Genomic DNA, 26,808 nt, shown 5'->3' with positions numbered 1-26,808 from the left:
ACATTATATGTTTGCTCTTTGGGAGCTTAAAAAAGTAACATAGATAAGGTGAAAACAGAGGTAAACAGGTGAAAAAGCTTTGTGAATCATGTCCATTGTGTAAAAAAAATAAAAATAAAACATGCTAACGGTTGCTGACCAGTACTACCTACATACAGTTCAGAGACACAGATCCAATGACATGAGAGCATAGAGGACCAGGTAGAATTGCCCCATTACTAATTACCCACATGGTTGCCCTATGTGTACAAAAGCAGACCAATAATTCACCCCTAAGGGCAGTGTAAGGGAATTTTTGAAGGATCTCTGGGTCTAAAGGAAAAGTTCTCTTCGGTACCTTCTCTTTCCATCTTAGCAAATCAGCCTGGCATCGCCAATAAGAAAATATACCACTATATACAGAATAATGCAGCAGTAAAGAATGTACATACAGAAATTAGAAAGAAAGAGGTGTTTATATCAACGAGAGACATGAGCTCTGAGGTGCAAATCCCAGCAAGCGGCCCGGGACTCTGTCAGATTCTGAGGCCCAGGAGTTGGCAGAGGGAGCACAGATTATCCCCAACCTTTTTTTAGTCACCCATATTCTAGCCAAGAGATATTTGGACTTGGATGGCAGAGCTTAGCGTCAAGGGTAAAGGATGCTTATAGAGTGTAGGTTGGCGAAATTAAGGGGGTAGTAGAAGGGCCTGCAGAGAGGCCATGGTAGGTATATCAGTACTTCTCAAATACAGTAACTGATTAGGATGTCCCTGAAGAAAGCCATGACTTACCATAAAGACTATGTAGGACAAGTAATGATACAGCACATTTAGCAGGCCTTTCTGTAGGCACCGCTGTAATGATCAAAATATATATTTATTGGGTTGGTGGAGAGGTTTGATTGTATCTAACTTGTATCCACAAACACTGGAGAGAGAGAGAAAGCCTAGAACTGGGTTACCATCTTATTTTCCCAGTCCCTAATTTGTAGAGAGCAATGCTCTGGTTTAAGTATCCTGTTAAGATCTTGATCTGCACACCCAGAAAGCTGTTAAACTGTCAGTCTAAGGGGGCAAAGTATGGGGCTGAATATTTACCCAAATGTAGCTAGTAAAAAAAAGAATGTTTTGAAGAAGTTGGCTGTTTTAGTTTGTCTACTGTGCTGGCCGTTCTGTCTTTTTAGATCAGCTAATGCTAATGTTGATTGTCAAAAGGCCATATAGGACACATCTAACCTGTTTGTTGCAATGACGCCAAACTACAAGTCGTTTCTATGTCCTATGTTCATTTATTGTGTATCCTCTTATGACTTGAGCTAATAATGTATGCATTGTATGTATACAGGCCATTATGCTCCTTTTTGGATCCATTTTATTATTTGAGCACAACGTGCCAAAAGCTAGAATAAATAATTACATTTGAAAGGAAAACTACGCTTCTTTTTTTAAAATGAAAACATTCCCTCGTGTGTTAGCTGTGCTAAATAGAAAGTGGTAACTAATAAACTGCTTAGAAAGCATGCCCAGAGGGTAGGAGGAGTGTCCTTCACCAAACACGATACTGTTGTCCTGGTTACAAGATAGCATACTTTGAATTTTCTGCAGCGTAAGAAATGCATATCTGGCTGCAGACTAAAATATAAAAGTTTAGCCTTCTTTTTTATGTTTTCCTATCTTTCTACATTGTAATAGCCGGGACAAATGGGCAAATAAAATGTGTGGGTTTTAAGTAGCACATTTTACTTTAATACTATAATGGCTGAAAACTGAGAATTTTTTTTCCTTTTTATACCTGTTAAAATTCATTTAGTATAAAATAATAATAAGGAAAATAAAATAATTCTTAGCAAAAAGTACCACTCAAAGAAAACCTAATTGGTGGCGGAAAAAAAACAAGATCATTTTGGTGTGATAATAAGTGATAAAGTTATTGGCAAATTAATGGGAGGATCACTGAAATATGAAAATTGCTCTGGTCTATAAGGGTAACACCACCTGAAGTGGTAAAGTGGTTAAAAAGAAATGGCAGCGTTTATATCGCTCTCACCCTAGGTTCCCTTGAAAAATGTTCTGAATAAGAAGAATCCTGTTTTTGGTCAAGATATCTGAGCTGATTGCGTAGAAACTTCACTAGCTGCTACTTTTCTTACAATTTCCTAAAACTCTGACTGGATCCTGTAGTGCATTCAAGTATACAACTTCAGTTGTATTCAAATAGGAGAGTGCTTATTAAAAAGTACTGCTGTTGTGTTCTGTTTGTTACTCTGTAAAACATGTTCTTCTTCCAAATATATGTCAGCTTACTATAATACTGTAATGATCGCTGCTGCAGCAGCTATTACTGGAAGTATTAGTGCTGCAGCTCAGGCAGTTCTGATCTATTTCCATGCAAGTTGCATAGCTTTGTCTGTCTTTCCCTGCTGTCAGCTTGTGACTGATTATCATTCACCTGTGTGGGAATCTGCATGTCTGCTCCCATTGGATGACCTCAGTATAAAGATCTGCTTCCTGCAGGGTTTCCTTGGGTTTTCATAGCTTCAGCTTAAGCCTGCCTTGCTGTTGCTTTAGCCCCCGATCGTGTTTCTTGTTAAAGATACTTTGCTGGTCTTTGCATCATATATTGGTTCATTGCCAATATATATGCATACCAGCACGTTTATTATTTTCCTTGTATTTGTGATACGTTAATACATCAGTGTCGCTGATGTATACGTACACGAACTGTTTATATCCTGTGTGCAGTTAGTCAGCTTTCCAGCACGTTTTGGTAGGTTGCGCGTACCGTGACCACCCGTGCTGAGGTAGTTACCCTGCTCCTGGTTCTGTTTGTGGATTGCGTTCATCTCTGCGAAGAGATAGCGAATCCTTCTGAATCCTGTCCTGTTACCGTTTGTGGATTGCGTTCATCTCTGCGAAGAGATAACGAATCCTTCTGAATCCTGTTCTGTTACTGTTGGTGGATTGCGTTCATCTCTGCGAAGAGATAACGAATCCTTCTGAATCCTGTTCTGTTACCGTTTGTGGATTGCGTTCATCTCTGCGAAGAGATAGCGAATCCTTCTGAGCCCTGTTCCCTGTTTTGCTCCAGTGTTAGTCAGCGTTCCTGCTTATGTCATATATCGGTTCATTGCCGATATATACATATGTTAGTCAGACGTTACTAATAGTTTCATTGATAGCTGTAATTGTAATACGCTAGGAAAACATACTTATTGTATATTTATCTGTGTTACGTTCATCTATCTTAATCCTGCTATTTTCTGACTGTCCTGTCCTGTCTTTGTGAGGCACGCCATCGCCGCATCGCATTGGCTGCCTCATTCCAGTCTGTCTGGTTTTGGACGCTTGCTGTCGCTAAGTAGCCGCTAGCTGGCAAGCGTTCATTCTGTCTACCTGTCCTGATCTCCTCAGTTCTGGTTTGTGCGCTCAGCGCTACTTTGCGCTGAGACATTATAACGTAAGCATTGTTTGTGGCTGTCAGATCTGCACCGGCTCTGTGCGCCACAATCTCCTATTGGAGTCAGTCCTCCCCTCCACTATACTAGGGATAGCCTGTTTCCTGGTGCTAGTGTGTGTACCTCCTCCACGCCAGCTCATGCGTTGCATGCTGACTGTGGAGAATACACCACCAAGCCTTACATTATGAAAACCCCATTACCAATCCCCATTGTGGGGGGGATTCCCAGAAAGTATGACACTGTTAATTATGGTTCCTGTTCCTTTAAGAAATTTGAAGAACTTAGCTCTGAAACAGAAAATGAGTTTTTCTCTGAATGTGCCAGGTTCCTGACCAATCCTGATCTCCAAGCGACTCCTGTTTCAACCTGGGCACTCCAACTAAGTTATATTTTGTTTAAAGGGGAATTATTCCAGTGGGCATTTGATGTTCTCAATCATTCCGATTTGAAAGATAGACCACTGGAATTTCTAGCGTTTGTGATCCATAACTGGTTGCGCATAGATCCATTGCCTTTTCCTCTTAATGAACTCCTGGCAGCAGGCCAATCAGCTGCTCCTTCAATTGCTTGCAAGAATGAGCAGCAAGCAGAAAGTGTTACTGATAATTTTCCTGCAGCTTTGAATAAATCACCAAAAACCGCAAGGTCAAAGGCAAAACGCAAACGTTCTAAGAAACGTGTCCAATCTGCAGAATCATTATCCTTAGCGACTGAGACCTATAATGAGATTCTGCCATTAACAGATAATGAAATGCAATTGTCTTTCAGGGGAGTTAAATGGACTTATGAAACTACTAATGAACTTTCCTCCCTGGCTAGGGAAAATAAAGATTTTTGTTTAAAAGAATTATCTGAGTATGATTATGATGAGATATTACAGAGTATTGAACAAATCAACTTATTTGTGAACCAAGGGAAGTTTGCATACACTACAGTTCAACACTTGCTACAGGTATTGGAAATTCTTAAGAATAAGGAATCTGCCAATCACCTGCTAATTAACCCTATACATGTGCCTGCCACAATCATATCTGCAGACTGTGATCAGCCTAAATGTTTCGCTGTTAAGTATGCATGGGATCCTCCATTCGAGAGGGGAGAGATGGAAGCCCTGGTCTGTGAATGGAAGAATGATTCAAGTTCATTTTGTCAATTTTACAGTGCAAAAAGTGAAATGGTATTGAACGCATGCATTAAGTCAGCCTATAACCTAATAGAGGCTGGTGTGTGTAGGTATGACCGTGTGGCTCCCTTGATTGATGTGTGGGAACTGATTTTGGATGATTTTTATGTGACTCCGAATTCGCAAATTTGGCGTTCTGACCCGCCTGCTTCAGCACCTTTGGCTGATTCAGCAGGTGATTCAGAGCTCTTTTTGTGTGAAATTGAAGTTCCTGCAATTCCACCCTGTACCAGGGATAACTCAGTGTTACTTCCCAGTAAAACAGAAGCCACTGATACATTCTTAACCTTGCCCTGCGCAAATTTCTCAGCAGAGAATCCAGAGGTCCTGCTGACTTCCGAGTCCAGTCTAGCCAGTACTCATGACTCTTTGTTTAGTGAAACAGACACCAGAAAAATCTTGCCTGTCTCTGCAAACACTTCTGCAGAAATTACCTGTGTTAATAAAGTTCAACTCCTGTCTGATCCAGCAGATGCCAGTAGGTGCACTGCATCAGTTTCCGAGTCCCTGCAATCCTGTCTAGTAAACTCAGAACCCCAGCATCTGAATTTTCCAATTTTACAAATGAATGGTGATTCAGATGCGCAAACATTGTGTCTTGATCTTCCTGTTTCTACACCTCGCTCTAGTTTCGTGAATAGCTCAGAGCATCTGCTATGTGAACCTGAAATCGCAGAATTATTACCCTGTTCAGAAAATTTTCCAATAAATTTGCCCTGTACCATGAATTGTGCAGTAGATCTTTCCAATGAAACTCAGGTCACAGAATCATTATGCTGTCCAGCAGGTGCTTCCATGGTTTTGCCCTGCAATATGGACTGTTCAGTGATCCTGTCCAGTGAAGCTGTGGTCGCAGAGTCTTATGCTTCACCCAGTACTTTGGATACTTTAAACCCTCTAGCAGAGGAGGCTGAAGCACTGCTTACCTCAGTTGGTGTTGCAGTAATATTCACTTGTCTAGCAGCTGTTTTGGAATTAAAGTCTGCTCTAATAAAACTTGATGAGTTTCTGCCCAGCAAAGCAGAAGCCATTGAAATATTGTCCTCGTCAGCAAGTGTGTCAGATACCTTGCCCTGTACACAGTCTGATTTAACCAATGTTGAGTCCCTCTCCAGTGTTGTAACAGCCGAGGAACTCCAGCCCTGTCCTCTGAATGTTTCAGAAGTCTTGCCCTGTAACATGGATAATTCTGATTCTCTGGTCAAAATAATAGAAATCTCAGAATTTCAGTCCGGTCTGATGAGTGTTCCTGAAACCCAGCCCTGTATCCTGAAAGATTCTGGTTCTCTGGCCGCTGTGGCAGAGGTTCCAGAGTTCCCTTCCTGTCCAGGGAATTCCTCAGTTTTGCCTAGTCCAGTGGGGGCTGCTGCAATACTGACTTGTTCTGCAGCGCCTCATGAGCTTCAATCCAGTGTATTAAATGAGTCTCTGTCCAGTCCAGAGGTAGTTGTGGAGTCCCTGTCTGGTTCAGTGCATACATCAGAAGATTTGTCCTGTCTTGTTAGTGCCCCTGAATCTGATTTGTTACTGACTTTGCTGGAATCAGCGACATCTAAGTCTGATCCAGCATTCTCGTGTAAAAGTCCAGTAGTTGCGAAGTTTAGTCATGATGATTTTTTTTTGGCCGGTCCTGGTTTTGGTCCTGTCTTGGCTGACCCTGAGGCTCACAGTTCCTTGACATGCCCAGAGGTTTCTCTTGTGCCGGTGTGCCCAGATGTTCTTTGTGTGCCAGAATGCCCAAGTGTGTCTAAGGTGTTAGCGTGCTCTGATGCTTCCTTAGTGGGAACACGTTCTGATGTTGCCAGTCTGCCTGCATGCCCAGAGATGGTTCTGGTCCCTGAAAGCCCTGATATTGATGTTTGTCCTTGTGGCCCTGACTCGGGAATTGCCCTAGGTTCCATAGGGGTTCTTGATAGTTCTCCATGTGAGCCTAAGGGGCGTTCTGGCCTATGGGGATCTCTTTGGAGCTTCAAGGTGTTCTGGGAGGTCTCTGAGAAAACTTGTCCTGGTGCCTTGGACTGGTTCAACAGTGGGTTTTGTGTTGGTAAAGACAGTACCGGTGGGCATTGCAAAGGCTTTGGCGTTTCTGAACTGTTCCTGGAAGGCGGTGGGTATCGCTCAGGGAGTTTCGGAGGGCTTTCTTCTGGAAATCATGGTTCTGATGGGTGTCACACTGGGGCTTGTAGTACTGATGGGCATGGTTCTGTAGGTTCTGGTTCTGATGGGTCCAGTCTTGTGGGGACTGATTCTGGAATTCGGTCTTGCCGGGCTGTCCCGGTCATCATGAATTATCAGTCAGACTGTTTTGTTGGAAATTTCAGTTTTGAAAAGCGTCTGGAATCCACTTTTAAAGGTGGGGGTACTGTAATGATCGCTGCTGCAGCAGCTATTACTGGAAGTATTAGTGCTGCAGCTCAGGCAGTTCTGATCTATTTCCATGCAAGTTGCATAGCTTTGTCTGTCTTTCCCTGCTGTCAGCTTGTGACTGATTATCATTCACCTGTGTGGGAATCTGCATGTCTGCTCCCATTGGATGACCTCAGTATAAAGATCTGCTTCCTGCAGGGTTTCCTTGGGTTTTCATAGCTTCAGCTTAAGCCTGCCTTGCTGTTGCTTTAGCCCCCGATCGTGTTTCTTGTTAAAGATACTTTGCTGGTCTTTGCATCATATATTGGTTCATTGCCAATATATATGCATACCAGCACGTTTATTATTTTCCTTGTATTTGTGATACGTTAATACATCAGTGTCGCTGATGTATACGTACACAAACTGTTTATATCCTGTGTGCAGTTAGTCAGCTTTCCAGCACGTTTTGGTAGGTTGCGCGTACCGTGACCACCCGTGCTGAGGTAGTTACCCTGCTCCTGGTTCTGTTTGTGGATTGCGTTCATCTCTGCGAAGAGATAGCGAATCCTTCTGAATCCTGTCCTGTTACCGTTTGTGGATTGCGTTCATCTCTGCGAAGAGATAACGAATCCTTCTGAATCCTGTTCTGTTACTGTTGGTGGATTGCGTTCATCTCTGCGAAGAGATAACGAATCCTTCTGAATCCTGTTCTGTTACCGTTTGTGGATTGCGTTCATCTCTGCGAAGAGATAGCGAATCCTTCTGAGCCCTGTTCCCTGTTTTGCTCCAGTGTTAGTCAGCGTTCCTGCTTATGTCATATATCGGTTCATTGCCGATATATACATATGTTAGTCAGACGATACTAATAGTTTCATTGATAGCTGTAATTGTAATACGCTAGGAAAACATACTTATTGTATATTTATCTGTGTTACGTTCATCTATCTTAATCCTGCTATTTTCTGACTGTCCTGTCCTGTCTTTGTGAGGCACGCCATCGCCGCATCGCATTGGCTGCCTCATTCCAGTCTGTCTGGTTTTGGACGCTTGCTGTCGCTAAGTAGCCGCTAGCTGGCAAGCGTTCATTCTGTCTACCTGTCCTGATCTCCTCAGTTCTGGTTTGTGCGCTCAGCGCTACTTTGCGCTGAGACATTATAACGTAAGCATTGTTTGTGGCTGTCAGATCTGCACCGGCTCTGTGCGCCACAATCTCCTATTGGAGTCAGTCCTCCCCTCCACTATACTAGGGATAGCCTGTTTCCTGGTGCTAGTGTGTGTACCTCCTCCACGCCAGCTCATGCGTTGCATGCTGACTGTGGAGAATACACCACCAAGCCTTACAAATACTCAACCATAGCATGATCAGATCTACAGCTCTGCTCAGGCTCTCTGGTAACTCTACCCTCTCCTCCTTCTCTCTGATGACTCATGCTGCCTGCTCTGGTGTGTGCAGTCCCTTTCCTGGTTTGTTTCCAGGCAACACTTAACATACTGAGCAGCTGTCTTGTTCTCTGCACAGTTTGCAGCTGGCTGGATTGGAAGAGCAAAACATTTACAGTTTAAGAAAAATACTTTAAGTACTCACTTCCCTTTCAGGATATAGTGTGGTAGACTCGTATACCGAGATCTATTAAAAAGTCTCTCCTAGGCCCGGTTCACATTAGCGGTTTTTTGCAGAGCCGTCCGTACCGATCCGGCCATCAGGATCAGGTAAAAACTAAGTTTTTACAGCCAGTGTACTATAAACTGTCAGTTTTCTATTAGTTCCTATAAAGCTGCAAAACCTTCCTTTTCCGTTCCGCTGGGCACAACGGTCTGACAAATTGGTGTTGCAGCATTTTTTGTCTGCTGAGCAGAACGGACAACGGACCCGTACAAGCGGATGGATGTGAACGGATCCATTGGTTAACAATGGATCAGTTCGCATACCGGATCTTTTGTACAGTATACATTCCACTTCTGTTCCGCTCAACGCTAATGTGAACCGGGCCTTACAGACAGAGGCACAGCAGCAGGTAAACTTTTTTTTTTTTAAATTTGCTAAAATTTTAACAATCCTTATATAGGAATATATGTATTTTTCAAATCAGTAAATGTGGAGTTACTCTTTTTTTATCTGTGTCTTACCCTTGACACACTTCATTCCTAAGCAGCAAGTAATTTGTTGCATATTGCAGCCATGTATAAATATTTCAGCCCGTAATAAATAATAGATTTTCCGCCTATGCAGGATCTGCACAACATGTATGTTTCTGTTCTCTTAGCGGCTTGCTCTAAACATACAGAAAGCGTACATTGTTAAAAAGCTCACATGTAGGAATAATTTAAAAAAAAAGAAAAAGAGAGAGAGAATATCATGGTGGTTCTTTTTTTCCTTAGAAGAAAGGGCTTTTTTTCTCGTCTGCTCTGTTCCCATTATTATAAACAGAAAAAAATGTGCAGTTTTGGCTGTTTGGAAACAGAAGGGAAAATGGTTTTTATGTTTGGCACACATCATGGAGACATTACAAAAGGTAACAGAAACCATAAACAATCACAACAGGATCCCTAATTATAGATGTATATTTTAGGTACTTGCACTGCCAAGCAATAAGGAAATAAAAAGCAAAGGTTAATACAAAACAGGCAATTAAAATTGATTACCTCATCATAACATGCAGAGTACTGGTTTTGAGCTTTTAATAGTTCCTTCTGTAAGGCCTCGCGCTTGCTTTCTTTGTCATGTATCTACGGAAAAACAAATTTCAGAAAACATCTCAATAGAAACGACTGGAATATGTGCTGATGACAACTTTTTCCACAGTAATTTGCTATAGGTGCAGTCCATCTATAAGAATGTCAAACCCGCCCGCAATTTATTTATTTATTTTTTTCTTGTAGCACCAACCAAATATTTAATAACACTTGCTGGATACGCAGTTTTGTGCAGCCATTTTTCACGCGAGCTTTAAACACGCTCCTTTCTTCTGGAATGAAGCAAGACGGCAGCCATTTTGGTAGTAAAATATATAGCACATGTTAAGCGAGTGGCTTGCCGTTAATGGGGAACGAGGCGGAAGGCGCGTTTGGGGTGAATGAGGCATTCATGAGATTCCAGCCTGGCAGCACCTTGCAGGCTATGAAGGACTTCAATTTCACCGCTTTTTTTTTTCTAAACGCAGAAAAATGTATCTCTCCAATTCGGAATATTGAATGTCTTATGGAAAGTGAAAGGTCATTTGTAACTGTCCAAACGATTGATGGCGTTAAGATACCTCCTTGACCTTCACCCTGCACTCATAAAAAACAGTTTCAGATGACAGAACACGGGACGATTTTTTTTCCCCGTTCTCCAGAAATGTCTGTTCTTATTCCCTTATTGCGGCGCTGATTTGTTACCTGATATATTTCATAATTGTATGTCAACATTTAATTACTGTGTGTCTTCCCTCATTAAAAAGCTAACTGTCATCTAATCCTGCTTAGCAACGTCGGCTGTTTACACTAATTCATGCAATTCTGTCTGCTCTCTGCCATCGTTCTCCATCACCATCAGAGACATAATTGCTTTAGATGCCATTACAAACAGTCAAGGTCACCGGCTGCAAAAATATATATTTTTACACAATTACACATTAGTAAGGAGACATGGAAGTCTCGGGCTGCCTTTGTTTACGGTGGAGACAATAAGTTAACACCTTGAACAGTGGAGCACAGTATTGATACCGGCGCTGTGAACCCCGCTTCAACAAGGACACACTGTACTCCTGCATAGACCGTACTTAATATATTAAATAGCTTTGAATGCAAGGATACGAGGTTACATTATGTGCTTTGTGAAATGTACACATGAAAACATGTTGGTTTTCTAACATGGGATCTTTTCTAACGTAGCGCAATGATGTATCAAAGAGCCACTTCCACTTAATGTGCACGCGGTCTAGATAAGTGCATAAAGCAGTGCACTGTAAAATGCAATGTTTCGTAATGCACAGTGATAGCCCTATCATGATGAAGCCATCTGAAACATTAGATTAACTATGTTACGACTGCTCAATGCCGATCGGCGTGACCAGAGCGGCAGGCCCAGGACCACTCCTTGCCAATTGGCGTGAAGTGCTAGGGGCGGAGATTGCAGGGGATTGCCGCTTGAATGAGGGAGCTCCGCTCCATCATCAGCCTCCCAGCGGTGATTGCCGTTAGGGACTGTTAGATGGTGAAAACCGCCGTCTAATAACACTGTACAGTGCGTCGATCTAAGGCAGCGCTGTACTGGGGACAGCCGTGTGACATGGCTGTCCCCCTTGGCAGCAGAAAAGTGATCCGCTGTCACAGGCTAAAGCCTATGACAGCCGATCACGCCGATTGGATGGCGGGGGAGGGAGGGTTAAAAAAAAATAAAATAGAAAAACCAGCAAAATGTATTAAAAAATAAGCAAAAAAATGTTTAAAAAAAATAAACATTGGGGGAGAAATCACAGCCCACCAACAGAAAGCTCTGTTGGTGGGCAGAAAAGGATGGGGGGGGGAATCACTTGTGTGCTGAGTTGTACGGACCTGCAGTGAGCCCTTAGGGCCCGTTTCCACTAGTGCGTGACGGGAAAATCACGGTAACGAATCCGCATGCGGTTGCGGTTTAGTTGCCGTTTGTATGCGGATTTTCATGCGGAATCGCTTGCAGTTGTCACGACGCAATTTTAACCATGTCAATGCCGGCAAGCATTGAAATGGGTTTTAAAGCGGAAATGCACGCGGAAACACCGGGAAAACCGCAAGACTAAAATGCTTGCGGTTTTCCTATTTAGTTACATTACAGACGAATCGCGTGTGGGTGTGCCGTGTGCAAATTCTGATGGGTCTGCCGTGCAGATTTTTTCTGCACGACAAACCGTACAGAAGCCCGCACAAGTAGAAACAGGCCCATCCACTTGTGTTGTCTATGCGAATCTGCATGCAGGAAACGCATGCAGATTCGCTCTAGTGGAAATGGGCCCTTAAAGCTGTAGTGGCCTACTTAGTAAAAAAATGGCCTGGTCACTAGGGGGTTTAAGACCGTGGTCATCAAGAGGTTAAGATGGCAAAATCTAGGGGGTGGCACCATCTTAATATATCCAGTGATCACAGTGTACCACAATTACCTGGTGCTCTCCTCTTCTGCACTGCAGCCACCATGTGGCAGTGTCTCTCAATAGGCTCCCAATGCATGTCATGTGACATTGTAAATGTACGGAGACACTACCGCATGGTAACAGGCTACAGTGCAGAAGAAAGAAGACCACTTAATATGCCACTGCATGTTAAGATGGTGAGGAAGACTAAATGTGGCCCCCACTTCTCTGTAAGGTGGGTGTGGGGGAGACCAGATACTGGCCGCAATTCTTTCCTGCGGAAGAGGCAGATAAGAGCCGCATTTGTTATCTGGGGGTGGGGGGTAGGGTGGCACTTGGGTATGCTCCACTACCAGTAAACTCTATGCTTCACTGTACTTCACTGTAAGTGACGTAATGTAGGAATAATGTGTGGCACCATTTTCCTGATCCATTATGTTCCTGCTGTTACAGGTGACATGACGGCCACTCTGAACCCAAAAACGGAGTATGTAGGGATACCATGTGCGATTGCTACTGTTATGTGCTTATGCAACAGCCAGCAGCTCACTCGCACTCACCCATCTTCTCTCTCTACACAGCAGAACGCACCACTGGGAACATATTTATACTAGGAAAGGCTGCCCACAAATGATCAGGGGCCTTAAAGAGACACTGAAGCGGAAAAAAAATTATGATATAATGAATTGGTTGTGTAGTATGACTAAATACTAGAACATTAGTAGCAAAGAATATATTCTCATATTTTCTATAGTGTTTTTTATAATATTGTATCATTCTCTAATATTTGCAGTTTAGACACTACTCAGCATTCTAAATGATTTTACAGAGCAGCCCAGTGAACTATTGACCTGTCCTCTGGCAGAGAAAAAGAAAATACAGTAACTGGCAGCTGAGATAACAAGCTTCAGAAGACAGAGTTCTCTGCGACTTTGAAAGTTGTGGAGCTCAATGGTTCTTTTGTATAGATAACAACTGGAGTTTCTTAACTCTTCCTGTACTGGAAACAATATTAGGCTTATGTCTCTGCTCCAAATGTTTTATTTCTTAGCTGTACTACACATACAAATCATATCATAATTTTTTTTTTCGCTTCAGTGTCTCTAACTACTTGCTGACCGCTCCACGCCGATTGGCATGAACGACTGTCAATGGGGCTAGCAGGAGATCTCGCGTGCCAATGCGGGTATCTCCACTAGGAAGGCTCCGCTCCACCTTCAGTCTCTCAGCGGAGACTGTTAGACGGCGAAACAAACGTCTAATTAGGCTGTACAGCGCTGGGATATAAGGCAACCATGTGACACGGCAGTCCCCTCTGAAGTACAGGAAGTGATCGGCTTTCATAGGCTGAAACCTATGACAGCTGATCATGGGGATTGGCTGATGGGGGGGGGAGGGCGGACTGGGAATTTTTTTTATTTTAAATAGTCAAATTTATTAAAAAAATAATCAAATAAATATTTACACAAAAAAAATAAACATTGGGGGAGCGATTAGACCCCACCAACAGAGAGCTCTGTTGGTGGGGAGAAAAGGCAGGGGAAATCACTTGTGTGCTGAGTTGTGTAGCCCTGCAGCTAGGCCTTAAAGCTGCAGTGGCCTATTTACAGTAAAATAGCCTGGTCTTTAGGGGGGTTTAAAGTGAACCCGAGGTGTGTTTAAAGAATGTTATCTGCATAGAGGCTGGATCTGCCTATACAGCCCAGCCTCTGTTGCTATCCCAAACCCCACTAAGGTCCCCCTGCACTCTGCAATCCCTCATAAATCACAGCCGTGCCGTGAGGCTCTGTTTACATCTGTAGTGTCAGTCTCAGCTGCTCCCCCACCTCCTGCATAGCTCCGGTCCCTGTCCTCTAATCAGCAGGGAGGGAGGGGATGCAGGCGGGGACTGGAGTTCTGCAGGAGGCGGGGAGAGCAGCAGACTGACACTATAGAGATAAACACAGCCAGCTCTGACAAGCTGTTTGTCAGCAGCGTGGCTGTGATTTATGAGGGATTGCAGAGTGCAGGGGGCCCTAGGGGGGTTTGGGATAGGAACAGAGGCTGGGCTGTATAGGCAGATCCAGCCTCTGTATGCAGATAACATTCTTCAAACCCACCTCGGGTTCTCTTTAACACTGCGGTCCTCAAGTGGTTATGGCTGCTTCAAAATGATCTATTTTTTATGTCCTTTTGTATATGGGCTTATTCCCGCAGAATTTTTTAAAATTCCATTTCCAATACCTGAATTGGGAAAAATATGAAAATCATTATTCGTAACTCCCTTTTGAAATGTTCCATTTGTTTGGCGGCTTTGCCAATGCTTTCTAAACTACTGACCCAGAATGAGATTGCAGATCAGGTGTTCTGAACCCCATTACCTGTATGCTAAACCCTACGAAAGAAAATATAAATAAATCCATATGACGGCCAGGCAACTGGCAATTGCTAAACAGAAAGTTAAGATGGTGGCAAGTATGTTTAAAAGTGAAACTAAGCTTTACAAATCATACTTTTCCCATAGAGTTAATATTTTGTTAACACAAATTTAAAAACAAATATTCAGAAGAGACTAATACATTCTCTACAGTGCTAACTTAAACGTGTAATGTAAGTCATTGGGAGTGACGCTCAGATGTCTGATTACCCAGGAAGAATCATGGGAGGCTCTGATTTGCTAGTCACAAATTCGAGACCTGTACACACTCTCGATTAAAGTCGGCTGCGCTGGCTGATAACTGCCTCAGTTGTTAAACCTGCATGTGTACAGCATTCCCAACTGCACCTTTCCAGCAATCCGCCAGGCAAATCAACACGGCCGAACATTAGCCAATAGCTCAGTTCTTGCCGCTCGCCCAGCCCATAGGATGACCTCACATTGGTACCTCTCCGTCATCCCTCCACCCCCCACATTGCAACAGAATGCGTAGTTAGCATGTAAGTCAACTATGTGTCTGTACAGCTGGCCCAATGATATCATCCGAGGGATCAGATCCTGATCTCCGTAGGGTGACATCAATCGAGAGTGTGTAGGGCATTTACTCTATATCCACCAACAAGAACTGATAGGCTGGTGAGGGGAAGATGGGAGAGAAGAGGCTTCACAATGTAACAGTGGAAGAAGCAGCCACTACATCCAGGTCAACATCTAGCACCATGATTTACAGATATGAACAGACACCAAAGATACTCCACAATATTAACAGTCAGAATATGGCCAGCAATACGGCATTAATTCTGGTAGGGTTTGCAAAACCTCATGTATGGTAATTTACCTCATGAGATAATGATATTTAGCAATTCTAGTAGGTTTTAGTCATGTTTTCCTCATGTGGTAAATTATGAGGTAATTTGCATTAATTTTACCAAAAATAACTATTCTCATGGAAATTAGGGGGCATGTTAGCACATAATTTACCGATCAGTTTAAGACCTGCCTGTACCTGGAGGTAAAGTCAATTTGTATGCATTTTTCAGTTTTTAATGGAGTTCCTATTGTTGTTTTAGTGGAGTTCCTAGTCAGGCTGTGTAATAGAAAAGAATAGTAGAAATAAAACTCCAAATATTTACTGGAATTTTTTTTTTATATGGGATGCCTATAAATATATTTTTCATAGGTTGCTACATAATCAAATACACCTCCCCCCTTTCAAAATAAAAACATCTTCCAAAGACTATCCTAACTTATGGAAGACAATTAAAGACTACTATTAATTATTTACTGCTGAAAGTTTTACCGCATGTTCGGAAATGCAAAAAAAAAAAAAAAAAAAAAAAAGGAGGAAAATACCGCATGAGGTATTTTACCTACAAAAAAAAAAAATGACCTCACACAGCTACCAGAATGGAGGCCATTATCTTTTACAGTCTGTGAGCAGAAAAGCGTTTTTCAGATTTATTTATTTTTACCCATTAAGAGCCCTGCACACATTATCTGGAGATAGATAATGCATGGCAGGGCGTCTTCTAATGGCATATGCCGTCTTGGTGCCTAATGCAGCTTTGCAGAGTGGCACAGGGAGCTTCTTTATATTTACCTGTTTCAAGCGGCAGGATCGGCTTCTCCTCTCCATTCACCCTCGGGGCTGCACTTCCAGCAGTCTCTTCTGAGCTCCAATCACATGATATGAGATGTGATCGTAACCCAGGGGATGGTGTCACCGTTGCAGCACCACCAGGTGGTGAAAGAGGGGCGGATGAAAGAGACTCTTTCATTAACCTTCACCACCACCGGGCAGCACTGCAATGCTGACACCATCCCCTGAGTTAGGATCACGTCATATCAAGTGATCGGATTGCTGAAGAGGATATCGGCATTGCAGCGCCGACGGTGGAGGAGAGGAGATGCTGATCCAGCCGCTGGGAACAGGTAACTATGACAGCTCCCAGCCCCGCTCTGCATACTCTGCCAGGCTGGGAAAGGCACTCTTCCCCAGCGGAAAAAAAAATGGCCCTGCAGCGCACATATAGCTTTGCTATATGTGGCTGCTAAAGGGTTAAACCATATTATAAGAGAGGAAAATGTTATTCATGGATTAATTGCAATAAAAGGTATAATGAGGGAAGTACATGCTAGAGTGCTACTTTAATGTTTCATCAGGCACTAGCAGACCTAAGCCGTTAACCTCCTTGCCAGTTTTCCCGACCTGAGCTCAGGGTAGAAAAAAGAAGCTGTTAGCAGTGATCCCGAACTCAGGTCGGGGTAGGGAGTGCAGCGATTTACCTGTAGTTGTGGAGTGTACAGCGGGACTCCAGCCTCTCTCCCCGGCAGTGTGGGGTCTTTCCCTGGCCGCCGGGATCCCCACGTCCCCGCTATTCTTCCAGCTGCCAAACGGAGCGGCGGTGGCGGCGTGACGTCATCCGGGGCGGGGCTAATATTTAAAACGAACTTCTCTATATTAGAGAAATATAGAGAAGTTTGTTTATATGTAGAATAGCGCCATCTTGTGGGCAAAGAGAAAACTGCAGCGCAGGAGCCCAGGAAGGTAAATGTTTTATTCTGCTGCAGATCTCCCTGCCAGAATGATTTTTTTCAGGTTTTAGGGTCTGAAAGAGTGGAAAAAAATTGCACCTTTTTTAGACCCTAAAATCTGGAAAGAATCAGAACGGCAAGGAGGTTAACATAACGGGCTTCAGGCCTGACTCACAACCCTCCTCCCATCCCTCCCCTGTGACCGCCACCACATGTAAGCAAACATGCACACGCACCCCCACCCGGCTCCGTCCTCCTCCTGTCCTAATGGCCGCTGATGTGCTACACATGTGCAGTAGCACAAAAACACAGGGACGGGGGACGCAGGGACACAGGGCTTTTATTATAGAGGATAGCAATACAATAAATGTATCCTAGGACATAGTATACATGATTTCACTCATACACATTATACTCTATTCACTGAGAAACAGTTTCAGCAGCATAGCTAGGCACTGAACAACAGAGATATTTAAAGGGGCACTATGGTGAAAAATTGTAAAATAGACAAATAAGAAGTATGTTTTTTCAAGAGTAAAATAAGCCATACATTACTTTTCTCCTATGTTGCTGTCACTTACAGTAGGTAGTAGAAATCTGACACAAGTGGCAGGTTTGGGACTAGTCCATCTCTTCATAGAGGAATCTCAGCAAGGCTTTTATTTTTTATAAAGATATTCCCTAAAAAGGATTTAAATTATGATGCTGGCCAGCTTCCCTGCTCCCTACACAGTTTTTGGCAGTTGGACAGAGCAACTGACATTCACTAAGTGCTTTTGAAAAAAATAAATCCCTGAGAATCCCCCCCACCCCCACCCGAGACAAGATGGACTAGTCCAAAATCTGTCGCTTCTGTCAGATTTCTTCTACCTACTGTAAGTGACAGCAACATAGGAGGAAAGTAATTTATGGCTCATTTTACTCTGCAGCCCCAGGACTTTACGCCAGCATTAGGCGTGGTGGTCGTGGAGAAGTTAATAAACAAGCTTAAATATCACCCGAGGCTTTTTTTTTTTTTTTAAATCTTAATAGGACACAGAGGCATGTTCTGTGCACAATGACATGTCTCTGTGTCCTCCTATTGCCATAGTTATTTCCCCCCCCCCCCCCCCCGGGCTCTGTTGTCCTCCACGACAAATAGCGCCAGGCTAGTGACAGTGACAATCTGCTTGTCGCTAGCCTTCTATTTACCTGCAGCCTGTCACTCAGCTTCTCCTACCCCGACTCATCTATTGCAGGGCTCCCCCACCTTTATCCCCTCACTGCCCACCTCCGTGAGCTTCCTCCAATCGGAAGCTAAGCCGCGACCCAGGAAGGCTTCCTTCCAATTAGCTTCCAATTGGAGGAAGCTCACGGAGGCGGGCAGTGAGGGGACAGAGGTGGGGGAGCCCTGCAATAGAGGCGGCAGGGGAGGAGAAGCTGAGTGACAGGCTGCAGGTAAATAGAAGGCTACTGACAAGCAGATTGTCACTAGCCTGGCACTATTTGTCGTGGGGGACAGCAGAGCTCGGGGGGGGGGGGGGGATGTGACTAATGGCGGCAATAGGAGGCATGTAAGTGTGCACAGAACATGCCTCTGTGTCCTACTAAGATTAAAAAAAATACCTTGGGTTCTCTTTAATGATTTGTACTTATTTGTTTAATTTAATTCTTATTGTCTCATTTTAAAGAGCTGCAAGGACATATAATACAATGTAATACATTATTCAGGATACACAATTTTACGTTCATTACCCTTGTTTCAGCATCAAAATCACATCCTTTATCTACAGTATATATTGCTGGTATTTAAAGGGGAACTGAAGAGAGAGGTATATGGAGGCTGTCATGTTTATTTCCTTTTAATCAATACCAGTTGCCTGGCAGCCCTGCTGGACTATTTCTCTGCAGTAGTATCTGATTAAAACCAGAAACAAGCATGCAGCTAGTCTTGTCAGATCAGACTTATAAGTCTGAACCACTTAAACACCTGATCTGCTGCATGCTTGTTTAGGGGCTATGGCTAATAGTATTAGAGGCAGAGGATCAGCAGGGCTGCCAGGCAACTGGTATTGTCTAAAAGGAAATAAACATGACAGCCTCCATATACCTCTCTCTTCAGTTCCCCTTTAACACTCTACTTCAAGTAATTTTTAGCCTAGGCTATTAATTCTGCAGCCTTCTGCCCCAAGAGCATGCTGGGAGACCAGGTGCTGTTTCTGCTCTCTTCAGAATTCACAATAAACAGTTTGCAGTGATGCATCTTGCCAGCAGTAAAGATTAAGTTCTATTCAGGAAAGTTCCTCTTTAATGTCCACAGCGTTAAAACTTAATTTACTAAAGCGGTAACCTTGAGCAACACTCAGGAAACGTCCAGGTCCAAGCAGAGTGCACGTCGGGAGGTGAAGACCTCCCCTCTGCAGGAGAACACATACAACGCATTCAACCTCTCCTTCTAGGCTCTCCGTCTCTACGCTGCAAGTGCGTATATCACGTGATAATAAATTGTGCTCACACCATAGAGATAAAGCACCAAGGAGAAGAGTATGAAGACAAGTCACATGTGTCTTCCCCATCCTGGAGAGATGCATTTTGTTACCTTTCCGCTAAGCACTTGGCATGGAGATGAGGGCCCCCTCTCTGGCATCCTACACTGGGGTGGAGGTGGGCATTCTCTAGCTTCCTATACTGGTGCACTCTCTGGCTACTATACTGGAGAGACCTCTCAGGCTCCCAATTCTGGGGAGGCACCCTCTGGCTACCTATACCGGAGGGTCTTCTCAGGCTACCAAATCTGAGGTGGGGCACTAGTTCGCTACCTATACAGAAGGAGGGGGGAGGTGCACTCTCTGGTTACCTATACTTCAGGAACCTTCCAGGCTACCAATTCTGAGGGGGGCACTTTCTGGCTAGCTATACTGGGGGGGGGGGCACTCTCTGGCTACCTATACTGAAGAGATCTCTCAGGCTACCAATTTTGAGGGGGCATCCTCTGGCTAGCTATATGGGGGGGGCACTATACGGGGGGAGGGCACTCTCTGGCTACCTATACTAAAGGGACCTCTCAGGCTACCAATTGAGGAAGGGGACACTCTCTATCAACCTATATTGGAGGAGATTCGCAGGCTACATATTCCGAGGGTGGCACTCTCTGGCTACAGGTACTGGGGGTGACACTATATAGCTTCCTATACTGAGGGGTTTCACTTTCTGGCTACCTATACAATGTATAGCATTGACTAGTCAATATACTGACATAATCAAACCACCAGGGAGGTTAGAAATTGCATGAAAACGGGTCTCACCGAGATCATGCCACACAGGCCTGTCTCATGCTATTCACTCTGCTCTCCTGTCGCTTTAGCCCACTCATTCTACTATCATTATGACAGCAAAGCTCCGTGAGCCAGTCAGGAGCCGATTTCATTGGCTCCTGACCGTGTGATCACTGTGAGCTAATCACAGCCAATCACAGTGATCACATGGTCAGGAGATAATGAAATTGGCTCCTGATCGTCTCACAGATCTCTGCTGTCAAAATGAGATGATCTGAGACGATCAGGAGCCAATTTCGAGTAGGCTGCAGTGGCCGGAGAGCAGCGCAATTGGCGGTAGTGTCTGGCGTGGTAATTGAAATGTACGCCTTGACAGGGATAACAGTTCCCAAAAAAGGGCGCCTATTTCAATTAGCAAGGTCCGGAAGCGATTTTTAAGTTCATCGCATAATTCTGTCAACACAACACACTTTGAAAACTTCAATTACTGGACCATTAACATAGAGCAGAAAAACTCAAAATAAAACTGGATTAATTCATAGCTCCAGACTGTACTGAGCATTACTTCGTAGAACATCTGATCAAATAATGATGCTTAAGTGATAAATAATCACACAAATATTCAAAACTATTCTGATGATAAAGTATTTATGTGAGCTCTAATTTCCATTTCCGCTAGAGTGTAAATAAAAAGATTAGTACTAATCAAATATAAGGAAATGTTTTAATCAGAATTTCACTTGTACTGTTATTACTTATGTATTATCATATGAATCCCGATGTTTAACAGCTCCAACTCTACAAAAGAAACGGCAATCAGCACATTCACAGAATGAGGGATGCAAGAAAATGATTCCCCTCTATGAGATTAATACTGATGGCTGTACACCCTTACTAATCCAATCATGCATAGGCCAAAAAGAATTATCTTGCTCTGTAGCAATGGACCAGGTGAAGCCTATCATTTTACTGACGTTTAGGTTGTTTTTATAGATTAAAAGGAATATAATGCTTAATTATCTTATTTGTTCCTCAAAGTGGGATACAACTCTTGACATAACATTCAATAAAAATGATTTTTCCTACTTTGTATTATTCATACAGTTACCATTTTTGCTTTTGTGCACAAGTAATATTGTCTGTTTACAAATTACAAGTTCCCAAAGTGCAGTTTTCTGCTCTGAAAGCTGCCATTGCATTCTATTCATAGCTGCTGTAATTCTATATTAAAATCTTCTAGTGAGTCCTTCTCAATTGTGTAGTAGACAGAGCTTCTTTTCAGCACAGCTAAGAATGCAGCAACAGAGGAATGAAAACAAAAGATGATGTTATCACCTCTTCCCATGTGGATCTTAAAGGGAACCTAAACTGAGAGGGATATAAAAGTTTCATTTAAACAATACCAGTTGCCTTACTCTCCTGCTGATGTCTTTAGCTGCACTACTGGCTGAATCACATACCTGAAACAAGCATGCAGCTAATCCAGTCTGACTTCAGTCAGAGCACCTGATCTGTATGCTTGTTCAGGGGCTGTGGTTGAAAGTATTAGAGACACAGGATCAGCAGGAGAGTCAGGCAACTGGTTTTATTTTAATAGGAAAAATCCATATCCTTCTCAGTTTAGGTTCCCTTTAAACTGAAGGAGCTCTCCATGGAAGAACAAAGTGCTGTCTTAAACTACGTGAATGCTGTTCTGCTACAATTTTTGTGGTAGTAGGTTTAAGGCTGTAAGCAATCTTTTAGAACAAAGAAGAAATGCTGATTTTCAGATTACTTTAAAGGGACCCTGAGCAGTCCAAAAAAATTAAACTGGTACTTACCCGGGGCTTCCTCCAGCCCACCATAGGCCGTGAGGTCCCCCGACGTCCTCCTGGCTCCTCTCCCGGTCCAGCTGGTGGCTCCATTACTGGTGAATTATGGGCTGAAGTACATTTGTTTCTTCCTGAACAGAGACGCTCCACGTCATCACGCCGCCTGCTATGCGTCAATGCACTGGCAGGCATGACAGTCCTGCACATGCCCGGTTCAGAGTTAAAAAACTTTGCATGCGCAGGACTGTCACGCCAGCAGGCACGATGGCGTAAAGCGTATCCCTTCGGGAAAAAACATCCGACCTTCAGCCCAAAAGTCGCTAGTAATGGAAACGTCAGCAGGACTGGGAGAGGAGCCAGGAGGACCCCGAGGGAGCTCGCAGCCTACGGTGGACTTGAAAACTGGTAAGTACCAGTTTCATTTTATTTTGACTGCTCATGGTTCCTTTAAATGTTGACCTCCTTCCTCCATGAAAGATGGAAAAACCGCTAACAACTCTGCAGAAGGCACAGAGGAAAGGAAAGTGGCACCACTTTCAGGATCCCTGGTATTAGCAGGTTCTGGATGTGTAGAAGATCTGATGACATCTAGGGCAACACATTAGCGTAGTGATAAGTACTCTTGCCTTGCAGTGCTGGGTCCCTGGTTCGATTCCCAGCCAGTGCACAGAGTTTTTCATGTTCTCCCCATGACTATGTGGGTTTCTTCTGGGCATTCTGGTTTCCTCCCACATCTCAGAGACATACAGATAGTTAATTGAATCCCCCCTAAATTTGCCCTAGACTACAATGGTCATAGGACTATGGTAGGGATTAGATTGTGAACTCCTCTAATGGACAGTTAGTGATAAGACGATATACTCTGTAAAGCACTGTGGAAGATGTTAGCACTATATAAATACTAAATAATAATAATAATAATAATAATAATCACGCAAAGCAAGAGACAGGAGCTACTGGTGTTAGCACAGTGATGGGGTGAACCACCCAACTCTGCCCTTTGTCATAACGGACAACCAGCGGGAGTACTCAAGAAATCTACTTCAGACAACTGTGGTCTTCTTTATATTCACATGTGCCATCATCTTTCAAAAAAGTAAAGGCAGAGAAAACACCACAATGTAGGCAGGCACAAGGCGTATAGTCCAATTCCATTTCATGATCTACTGCACAGTATTATGAAATGTCACTTAGCCATATTTCCATGCAGCTTCTTCTTAAACCTTTATTTTATTTATTTTTATTTATTTTAAGTATTTATATAGCACTGACATTACGCAGCGCTGTGCAGAATATATACAGTATTGTCTTGTCACTAACAGTCCCTCAGAAGGGCTCACAATCTAGTCTCAGAAGGGCTCACAATCTAGTCATGACCATGAACATTTGTCGAAAACAGCAAACGTGCAGTTCAGCCATCCATGGAAAAGAGGCCTTACTAAGGTGGCAGAACAGTGGTGAATGCAAGTTATCCAGCAAACTTGAACTTGATTCTCCTAAAATACTGTAGTCTATTAAATTGTGAAAGTTTTCCCACCAACAGTACAGGTTTTGCAGGAAACCACACACAATCACAGGTGGAGTAATTAGTGTTGCAGCAGAGCTGTGGATTTATACAAAACATGCACTGCTGATGGGCCTTGAGGACAGGGTTTGGGAACACTGCTTTAAAGTGTATCCGAGAGAAACTTTTATGCATTGCATAATTGTGTTCCTTTCATATAGTTTATAGGGCATTTCTCAAGCCAAATACTTTTTTTGTTTTGTTTTAATACTCGAATACCCTAAAACTAAACAAGCCTCGCCCACAGTTTTTCTGAGTGCCTTGGCATTTTCAGACAGTAGCAAGGGCTTATAGGAGCTCAGTCTAGGCAGGGGGAGGGGGAGGTGTTACTAGTCATTGATTTCAGAGGCAGAGGGGAGGAGGGAGGAGGAGAGGGGGCTGAATTTACTCACAGGCAAGCTGATAGCATCTCCAGCTCTCAGCCTGTGACAATGTGACAAACAGAACATGGCTGCCCTCATTTTATCACAAGAATAAATATTCATACACTGTTGAAGCTGTTTGCAGATAGATATGCTGTGTAAACTATCTAAACTTTAGATAACATATATAGACAAGTTACTTGTTATAGCTAGTTTTTCATCTCGGATCCACTTTAAAGGACAACTATCGCGACAAAAGTAGGCAGTTAAAATCTGAGAGAACCAACAGGTTTTGGGCCCGTCCATCTGTTCATGGGGGATTCTCAGGGTTTTCTTTGTTTTCAACAGCATTTCCTACACAGCATTTGCAAAGTCTAACTGACAAAATAGTGTGCAAGCGAGTAGGGAGGCTGGCAGGTATCTTACTATTTTGGCAGTTAAACTGCTGTTCAGGAAATGCTGTTGAAACCAAAGAAAACCCTGAGAATCCCCTATGAGGCGTTGGACTGGCCCAAAACCTGACGGTTCTGTCAAATTGTAACTGCCTACTTTTTTCACGATAGTGGTCCTTTAACAGTTCTCTTTGCACCACTGTACAAAGCCAGCATCTTCCACACAATGTAGCATCACTACCTTTTAATAAGTCTTTCTAAAAATAAACGATTCTAAGAAGCATTTAAATTAATGATCTTAAAAATGGATTTGCAGCACATTGAGTTACTAGAACGAGCAGTAAAACAGTCATCCCCTTGTCCGAACGACTTAGAGCCCCCAAAAAGAGGAGACTCCCATTAAATAGAAGTGCAGAGGGAGTGAAAATGGCCATAGTGATTATGTGTTTGGCAGCTGCCTTCTGTTTCTTTTAAAAAGCAGAACGAAGCAGAAAGATCATTGCCTATCATTCTACTAATCCCTATTTTATTTTAGCATTTGAAAATGTGAAATTGTTCATCCAACTGCATGTCATTTAAAACTTTAGGCGTTTAATACAATGAAATCTCCACGTTGGTATTCCTGTCTGAAAACTGGCAGCGGAGACGGCCATAAAGCAAATTGAATGTCAGCGATAATTAACAGTGACAGGGAAGGAAACACAGAAAAAGTAAACAGTGTTTAAACTGTGGGGTTTTTTGCACAATACATTAAAGTTTCGAAGTGCCGAGGATTCGTTTTTTTCTTTCGCCGGCGCTGCTCAAGTCGACATGATGTATTTCCAAGAAAATTCTACTAAGAGAGTTAAGCATCAGGAAGCCATTAGATGGCAGCTTTCAGTAGTTTCAATCCCACAATTTGATTTTTAAATGATGAAACATTCAATAAATGAAATGACTTTACGCAAACATCGACGTGGAATAAATTATTTCAAATGAAAGCATGGAAGTTATTTGTTCAGCTGCTCCAGTGGTTGCAAGGTTAAGAACAAAAGCCATTATTGTTCAGTGTGTTTTTTCGCAGGAAATAGACAGTGGCAAAGATACAGAAGTTCAACACATGAGATCAGAGACACAGTTTTCATAGCAGACTCAAAACAGATGTTGGAAAGACGTGTGATCTTTACAGAAACTATTAGTTATGTTTTCTTTTGAAAGCGTAGCACGTTAACGGGATCGTGTACCTGGTTAACCGCTTCAGTGCTTTCAGGACCCGGATGTGTGAGGGGTTAAAGGGACAGTGTTGCACAACTAAAAATACACCAAAAGAATAAACTATACAGAGCTGGAATGCGCTGATGTACCCATTTCAGTGGTTTGGGGATTTCTTTACTGAACATATCTAAAGCTACAAACAAGAGATAGACTTTTGTTGCTGAAACTATTGCTCTTGATAATTTCGGGGGATACTTTAGTTTGTACCGGTAATTCTGAAGTATGTTGCTGCTGTTGCAGTCATCTGCAAAGCTAGAACTTGTTCAGTCTATTGTTACTGAAGCTCCTGGAAGTGACTGAGTCGGTAGTGAGAGTCAGTAGTAAGCATTCAGTTCATTTCTCCTTACACTTCCCATAGGACAGAACCAGGGCTGTAGAGTTGGTACAAAAATCACCTGACTCCTCAGTGTATGAAACCACCGACTCCAGGTACCCAAAATTTCTCCAACTCCTCAGGCCAGTTTAACCCTGAGAATTAGCTGTAGTGGTGCGGCCCCAAATACAGGCCTTCGGGGATTACCGCGTTAGTATGCGGTAATCCCCGTCTGCCAGCCAAGCAGGAAGTGACTCTCACTTCCTGTGGCTGAAACAATCACATGCACGGAAGCGTATGGCTTAAATACTGTTCTATGCATGTGCAACGCTGAAAACTTGTGGCGGTCGTAGAAGTAGTGGAGCACTCCTCACCACAGGATAGTGCAATGGTTAAGGGCTCTGCCTCTGACACAGGAGACCTGGGCGCTTTGAGTCCGCCAGGAGAAAAGCGAGTTATAAATTTTCTGTGTTTGAATGTGTCATCGGAAGCAAGCTTACCGTCTGTTTGACTTGGAATGGCAGTTGATGATCTTGCTGTTGACCAGTCACATCCTAAATCGGCAACACTAAAGATTCCTGGACATGAGACTCATATACTGCATTAAAACTGCCACTGCACTCGTGCGCCCCTGCACTTGGCACGCTACATGCCTAACTAAGGTAGAAGGTTTGGAGTGGCACACCTTGCTGCTTGAGTGAGTGGGTGCGTAACCTGGGTGTTAAGCCACACCCGAAGCCATAATCTATGTGTTGGCTTATGATGTGAAGAATAAATACTTCGTAGAAGTAGTGGAGCACTCCTCACGAACGATGTCCGGATGTGCCTCGGCAGAGTCAACCACACTCT

General features: G+C 43.3%; 1 protein-coding gene across 7 annotated transcripts in view; it reads right to left on the bottom strand.

Moving 5' to 3' along the window:
* The window catches only part of LOC137518990 (polyamine-modulated factor 1-binding protein 1-like), a 539,976-nt gene that overhangs the window by 465,716 nt on the left and 47,452 nt on the right, over positions 1 to 26,808 (bottom strand). For 5 of the 7 annotated variants that reach the window (XM_068237518.1, XM_068237520.1, XM_068237522.1 and 2 more), the window contains one exon: positions 9,615 to 9,698. In XM_068237518.1, the coding sequence (XP_068093619.1) occupies positions 9,615 to 9,698 (84 nt within the window). Of the gene's footprint in view, positions 1 to 773; positions 966 to 9,614; positions 9,699 to 17,590; positions 17,740 to 26,808 lie in introns of those variants that run through there. The other 2 variants (XM_068237521.1, XM_068237523.1) reach the window with 2 other exon arrangements.

The sequence above is a fragment of the Hyperolius riggenbachi genome, chromosome 5 (assembly GCF_040937935.1).
Source record: "Hyperolius riggenbachi isolate aHypRig1 chromosome 5, aHypRig1.pri, whole genome shotgun sequence".
In the NCBI taxonomy this organism is placed as follows: domain Eukaryota; kingdom Metazoa; phylum Chordata; class Amphibia; order Anura; family Hyperoliidae; genus Hyperolius; species Hyperolius riggenbachi.
This window is presented reverse-complemented; position numbering and strand designations above follow the sequence as displayed.